The sequence below is a fragment of the Dryobates pubescens genome, chromosome 6 (assembly GCF_014839835.1).
Source record: "Dryobates pubescens isolate bDryPub1 chromosome 6, bDryPub1.pri, whole genome shotgun sequence".
In the NCBI taxonomy this organism is placed as follows: domain Eukaryota; kingdom Metazoa; phylum Chordata; class Aves; order Piciformes; family Picidae; genus Dryobates; species Dryobates pubescens.
The window spans coordinates 36,899,891-36,906,905 of NC_071617.1; the positions used below are offsets into that span (position 1 = coordinate 36,899,891).

General features: G+C 40.5%; 1 protein-coding gene across 1 annotated transcript in view; it reads left to right on the forward strand.

Annotated features, from left to right (window-relative positions):
- The window catches only part of KIF26B (kinesin family member 26B), a 315,318-nt gene extending 311,291 nt beyond the window's left edge, over positions 1-4,027 (forward strand). Inside the window, exons 13-15 of the mRNA XM_054162331.1 lie at positions 107-309; positions 1,885-2,035; positions 3,574-4,027. Coding sequence (XP_054018306.1) covers positions 107-309; positions 1,885-2,035; positions 3,574-3,722 — 503 coding nt within the window. The 3' untranslated portion in view covers positions 3,723-4,027. The remainder of the gene's footprint in view (positions 1-106; positions 310-1,884; positions 2,036-3,573) is intronic.
- The last annotated feature ends 2,988 nt before the right edge of the window (positions 4,028-7,015 follow it).

Consider the following 7,015-nt stretch of genomic DNA (forward strand, 5'->3'; position numbering starts at 1 on the left):
TGTGTGTATGAAGGCTGAAAACATATATGGGTTTTAGACATCTCTGCAGAAGAAGCAGGAAGGGGAGGCAATAACTGACACTAAATGGCACTTTCTGCATTTGCAGGTTCACAGAGACGGAGGCTTATTCCAGCTTTATCACTTGATACAGCTTCCCCAGCAAGGAAGCCTGCCAACAGCCCTGGGGTCCGCTGGGTGGATGGGCCCCTGCGAAGTGGGCAAAGGGGCTTGGGAGAGCCCTTCGAGATCAAAGTCTATGAGATAGATGATGTGGAGAGGCTCCAACGACGACGAGGTGGGGATAGCAAGGTGAGTGCAGTCCATGTGATGTCTCCCTCCTACTGGAGGGTGTAAAAGGGGGAACTAAGGCATTCAGATTATGCAGTCAGAAATGTACAGTATTGTATGTGGTTATTTTAACAGGCAGCAAAACCTATTATGTCATTTAAAAGTAGCTATGATTCAAGGCATGAGTTTTTCCATAACAGCTAACAGATAATGGTATCTTGCAATTCTTTCCCCCTTTGCTTATAGTTTTGGTGGTTCCTGTGCTCCAGCATCTTGTCACATCTGTCTGTCAAAGCAGCAAGGGTGCCTCAAGTGCTTTAATGGCATTGTTTTCAGGATAAGCAATGTCTTTTCTCTAACAAAGTTGTTCTTGCCAACCTCAGGCCTTCAAGGCAACCAGCACAGAACAAGAGGATAGTCTCAGGCTGTGCAGGTGGGAGTTTAGGCTTGATCTTAGAAGTTCTTTACAGAAAGAGTGATTTGCCTTTAGAATGGGCTGCCCAGGGCGGTGTTTAAGAAAAGCCTGGATGAGGCACTTAGTGCCATGGTCTAGTTGATTATTTAGGGTTGGGTGATTGGTTGGACTTGCTGATCTTGGAGGTCTCTTCCAACCTAGCTGATTCTGTGAAATATATCAGGGAGGTATGACTGGGAAGAGTACTTGAGGGTGGTAGAATAGGAGCAGTTTTAGAATTACTGTGGATATAAACTTCATTATTTTAAGACATCTTTTTTTCCTAGCCGCTGTCACTTGGTTAGGCTGTTTGTGGTGGTGCTCTCTGATATGATTTAGTACAGAGAAAGAGGTCACTTGCTGAGATGAGATCTCACCCACTCATCATATTCGTCCACAGGGCAAAAGGCAAAATAGTGTGGAAATCTTAACAAAGGGTTGAAGTAGGATAGTTGTGGTGTTGGGAATGCTCCCACACTAGCAAGGGTAGCAAAGCAGTCACTGTTGGCTCCTTTAATACACATCTTGATGGTTGTCACCCCACAGAAATCATGCAAGGTCAGGCTGGATGTCTCCAGACAACACGGCACCCTGTGCAGCTACTGTGCCCCATGCTTCTTTATTAATGATTGTGAATTAGCAGAGCTTCTTATGACACATGTCCTTTATTTAAGGCTGTTTTAAATTTGATATTGCTACCAGGTCTCATATTTTATAATATGACTATTGCATTTGTTATGTACCAAGCATGGAATTGTATTTAGGATTTTAATACAGCACGCCATGGATTTCCTTCTCTCAAGAGCTTAGATTTTTGTTAGCCAGAATTCTGGTGGCAAAACCCAGAAATGTTTTGCTACAGTTAACCTGATTTCAGGATGCTGCCTGTTATTAACTATTATGGTTTATTATTAATTATCATTGCAAAGTCTCCAAAGCTCATGGATGGAAAATATAAAAACCAAACAAAAGCAATAAAAATAAAACAGTTGGTGGATGAGTTCCTGCAGTGATCCATACGCTTCCAGACTAAATGGCTTATTGTTTGTATTAGTGATTGGAAGACCATTTGACTGAGTGGATCTGGGTATTCCTTCTCGTCTTTACCTAATTCCTTCCCTACTCCTTTTTCCTGATTGCAGGAGGTAATATGTTTCAATGCCAAGCTGAAAATCCTGGAGCATCGCCAGCAGAGAATTGCTGAGGTCAAGGCCAAGTATGAGTGGTTAATGAGAGAACTGGAGGTGACAAAACAGTATCTGATGCTGGATCCTAATAAATGGCTCAGTGAATGTAAGGATATTGTTTTATTGTGTGGAATCATAGGTGTCCTATGGTTTATGTGGATGAGGGGTGGAGAGGGGTGGGAGTGACACACGCACACATGACAGAGGAGAGCAGATATGTTTGCTAAGAATTAGATGTGAGCTACTGTGTTTGTGAACCCATAAAAATGAACCAACGTGTGACCTAAGGGTAGGCTTTTAGATTGACTGTATGTCTACAACTGGTCCCTATGATTCTTATTAAATGTTGACAGTAGAACTGAACAATCCTTTGTGCCTGAGAGCTGAATGTTGAAATGGTGTGGTGTTGTACCGGTGAATATTGCCATTGGTAGATTAACGTTCACGCGTTTCAGTCCACAGCTCCTGAAAATGAGATATTTTTTTTTGGCCTCAGATCACTCAGACATATGAGCAGTATTATAAATCTGTTCTTCTACCACAAAATAACACTCTGGAGCAAACTTTTCCCTTGACACCAATGGGCTTACAAGAAAAATTAATTTAGCCTATTTTTTTTAATATAGATGTGTAAAGTTCAGAGAGCTTAAAGGCCATTCACATTCAAATGAAGAAGGGCCTCAGTACCTCAAAGGAAAAAAACATAAAGAGTATTGCAGTAATTGTACAACAATTTTTAGAACTAGCAAGCAAATAAGTTTGGGAAAACAAGTTTTGAAATTTATTTAGAGTAATTGCAGATGGCAAAAGAAGGTTGGCTGGTGTGTTCTAAAGCATCCTAACTGTTTGGGGGTTTTTGACAGCTGCTGTAAGTTAACACTAGATGAGTGTATCTGTCAAAACAACCAAGGATATGTTTCAGGAATGCTATTAAGGAATAAAGGGGGAAAAAAAAAGACAGATTTAAAGGGAGCAGATAATTTGGTATACATTGTGATCCACCTTCTGTGTGATGCCTTTGCTTCTGGTTGTGATTATGATAAATGCAAAATGTCTCAAAGATGGCACACATCTCGGGGACCTGATAAGATGGGAAGTGCTGGCTCAGACATCTCACACTCAGCTTCCACAGAAGCCGTTGGTCTCTGGCAGCATATGGCCACCTACATTGGACTGACTGATGTGTATGCCTTCCCTTGCCCTCTAGTCTAGTGAGAATCACATGGAATAAGGAGAGGTGCAAGGAACAAGGAAATTGGAAGTTTTTTTCTATGTCTAAGATAGAGCACCTATTTAAATCTCTTTCTGGTCAGCAGAATGTGTAAGAGTCAGTATATGCTTGGAATTCAACATTTGACCAAGGATGTTGGAGTGTGGCAAAAGGCATCTGCAGTCCTGGCCTGGTTGACAGAGCATATCACTCAAGAAAGCATCTAATGCAATCTTAACAGTATTTTTCACTCTCAGCCAGCCATTGTGCCATTTTTATGGCCATTAAACAGTAAAGGCAAATTTCACTGACAACTGGAAGCCAGAGATGATGTTGTATGCAGTACTGATAGGTTTGACTACTTGAGTGTCTGCCCCAACAACCAGCACTGGGTTTTGTCTGCTTTTCCTATTTGTGTATTCTCTTTTCCACAGTTGATCTGGAGCAGGTATTTGATCTGGATTCTTTGGAATACCTGGAGGCCCTGGAATGTGTGACTGAGCGTTTGGAAAACCGTGTCAACTTCTGCAAGGCCCATCTCATGATGATCACCTGTTTCGACATCACCTCTAGACGCCGATAAAGGATGAACCTCAAGAGAATTTCAATGTGCATCTCTGCCATCCTCCTTTTCCCTTTTGAATAGCATCCCAAAGACAACAGAATGAGGATGAATGTTGGAGTCAAGTCTCAACTGTGTGTATGAGAGATTTGCTATGCTATACAGAAGAGTAGTATTAAAAAAACCATGACAGGACAAGCATGAAAAATGAAGATACAAGGTCGTTGATTCTCTTAACCTAAAACAGCACTTTGAGGAGCCTTTGAAGACATGTCTGTAAATAAGAACTGCTGGCAGAAGACACTTCTTTCCTTGCATTAGCTTAGGGAGGAGGAAAGGTGGTTGTAGGACTTCCATTGAGAGGTTCATTAAAAGAAAACCTATCCAGAAAAACTGTTTAAGTGCCTTGCAAATCTTTATTATCCAAACATTTATGTTCATACTTTATTGTGTACAGATGGTGCTAGTCAAGAAAAGAAAAAGGAAAAAAAAAACAACAACACATTTTGAAATGTATTTACAGCTTGTTTTTCTCTTGGTGTTTTCTCCTATTTCAGACTTGCTGTTTCTAAGTAACTTGTGTTTGTAGAGAGATTTCCTAATCAGTACAACATATGAATAAATGTTAACTGTCTTTTCTTATTACCAGAGTAAGGCCACTCAAAGAGAAACTCAACTTTCCCAGATGACACAAAAAGTATTTCTAGCAGTAAGTAAGGTTTGCTTATATATTCTTCTGTGCTATTTTATATCCTGGAGGACACAGTAATTTTACCAGCTTGTAGGTTCTGCAGCATGTGAGAAAAAGGAGATGTGGTGATACCATGAAATATCTTTTTCATGCAATCCAGCACCCATAACTTGTTTTCTTTTTCATGTATTTTTAGCTTCAAGCTGGCCAGCGTTATCGAAGAAGGAGCATTTTTATCCCAACTCCTTTTTGTGGTGCTATTAACTTGCTGGAAAATTACTCTTTAGGCTGAGGGCTCCCATGCTTATCAGTCCAAAAATGAGTGATTTATTCTGCCTTTCTTGAGGCTGACTGATAAAATTTAGCTTCACCTCTTTTTGACATATATCACTGCAAAACATTCTGAGTAGCTTTTGGTTGCTGACCCAGTCTGTCCATAGCTACAGACTAAGAAGCACAGACTCTGCTCAGCTCAGCACATCTGGAATAAATGGGAGTCATGATCAAGTGGATATAACACTTCAGACATGTTCACTATGGTATTTTCCTTATCAACCGTCCTGCATTGAAGCCATGGCAAAATGCACATTGACATCAAAAGGACAAGGAGCTGCATCTCAGTGCACGTTCAAAAGTTCTACTTTGCCTTATTATCTACAAAATACTGTGTGGGGAGGAACATCCTTTGTGTTTCTTAGAGAAATGTGTGAAATCCGTGTTTTAATCAGGGGCGAACATGATGAACTCTTTTGTTGATTTAGGTTTCTTCTATATTGAAATAAGCCCATTCACGAAAATTGCTCTCACAGACACTTGGCACTTCCCTCCTGTTGCTTGTGAAAAAATAAGAGCATTAGTTAACATACAGTCAATGTGCATTGATTTTCTGCTGTAATTAAATGCAGCTCTTCTTTTACCTGCACCTTCTTATTAATGGCATCTTACAATATCCCAAGCAGCAAGTCCCAATAGAAAAATAACCTTTCAAAAATACTGACATATTTTGCAGTGGTTAGCTCAAAACAAAACAAACAACCAGACAAAAGCTTTTTTTTTTTAAAGGTATAAATAACTTCAATACTTTAAAACTTGTAATAACAAATCTTATTAATTCTTTTAGCCTTGTCACTGGATTTAGTGAAGATACTTCTTACATTCTGTAGGATTATTTGCTGGGAAAAAAGATCCTATATGAAAATGTCTTTGTAGTCTATTTCACATCATTATCCTATCATGAAACTCATATTCCAAGTATTAAAGACATAGATCTGATACCTCTTCCCTTCTCTCTAAAGGCAAAAAAACCCAAAAGACTCTGAAAAAAAACCCAAACCAACCAGACAATTGGATTTACCTAGTTTTTCCTCTCTTTGTAATGATTTCAGTAGCATTTGTTACATATGGGTTCTATTGAGTCCATCTCTTCTCTGTGGAGCCCCATGACTTCAGTACAGCTCCACAGAACTATGGGAATGGCCCCAGCAGTTTTGTGCTGGATGAAGCCTTGGGATGTGAAGTGCATCTCCCTTTCTGGGCTTAGTCTTGTGGAGCTCTGCATACACAGTGCCAGGTCACGCACACAGAGACTAGGGACATTCTGAGCCAGCTCCCATTTCTTGCTTGCCTGTGGCTCTAGGTAGGCCTGTGTCACTCGCACTTGTCACACCATGCTAGGCCTGTCTCCCAGGTCATGCCCCCACATTCAAGACAGACAACCTTCCACACACCCTGCCCCCTGCCAATTTGTGCACATGAAGTTAAATGTTGCTTTCTTTAAGCTTAAGCATAGCTGAAGATGTTTTTCTTGGAGGGTAGTCACTGGGTAATTGGAACTCATTGCCCTTCCTCTGCTGAAAACAAGCAGCCCAAAATGGGTGTGTTTGGCTCCTTAGGGACCTGCTCTGAGACGGTAAATGGAAAGTAAAATCAAACACACTCTTGACAGAAAGAAAGTTAAATCCTAGAGAATGGTGCATGTGCAGAATGCATTATTAATAAGAGATGCCTTCTCACGTAGTCTGGGACTTCTGTGGAAGTTTGCTCTGCTTATCACAATCAACCAAAGCTAATTCCTGAAATGGAATGGATTATGCTAACAGTGGATTTGGGATAGTAAAAATTAAGTACTAACTGACCAGAGTCACAGTCTTTGCAAATACTTCATTCCTGAGAACACAGTAGTTATTAACTCTTCCATTATATACTAGTATTCATATCCTAAAACCCATACTCACCTTCTCTTCTTTGACTTTCTGTCAGTGCATTTCAGAATTTGCCACCATATATTTAGGAATTCTTGTGACTTAATGCATAAAAGGGAATAAAAATTGGTGGGGATTTTGCATCTATGAAATGTTTCTTGTTGAAAATAGCATTTTACTTCAGAATTAATAGTATTATTTGATTCAATGTTAGGAAGAAGTTCTTCACCATGAGGGTCATGAGACACTGGAACAGGTTGCCCAGAGAGGTGGTAGAAGCCCCATCCCTGGAGGTTTTTAAGGCCAGGCTGGATGTGGCTGTGAGCACTCTGATCTAGTGTGAGGTGTCCCTGCCCATGGCAGGGGGGTTGGAACTAGATCATCTTTGAGGTCCCTTCCAATCCTGACAATCCTATGCTTAT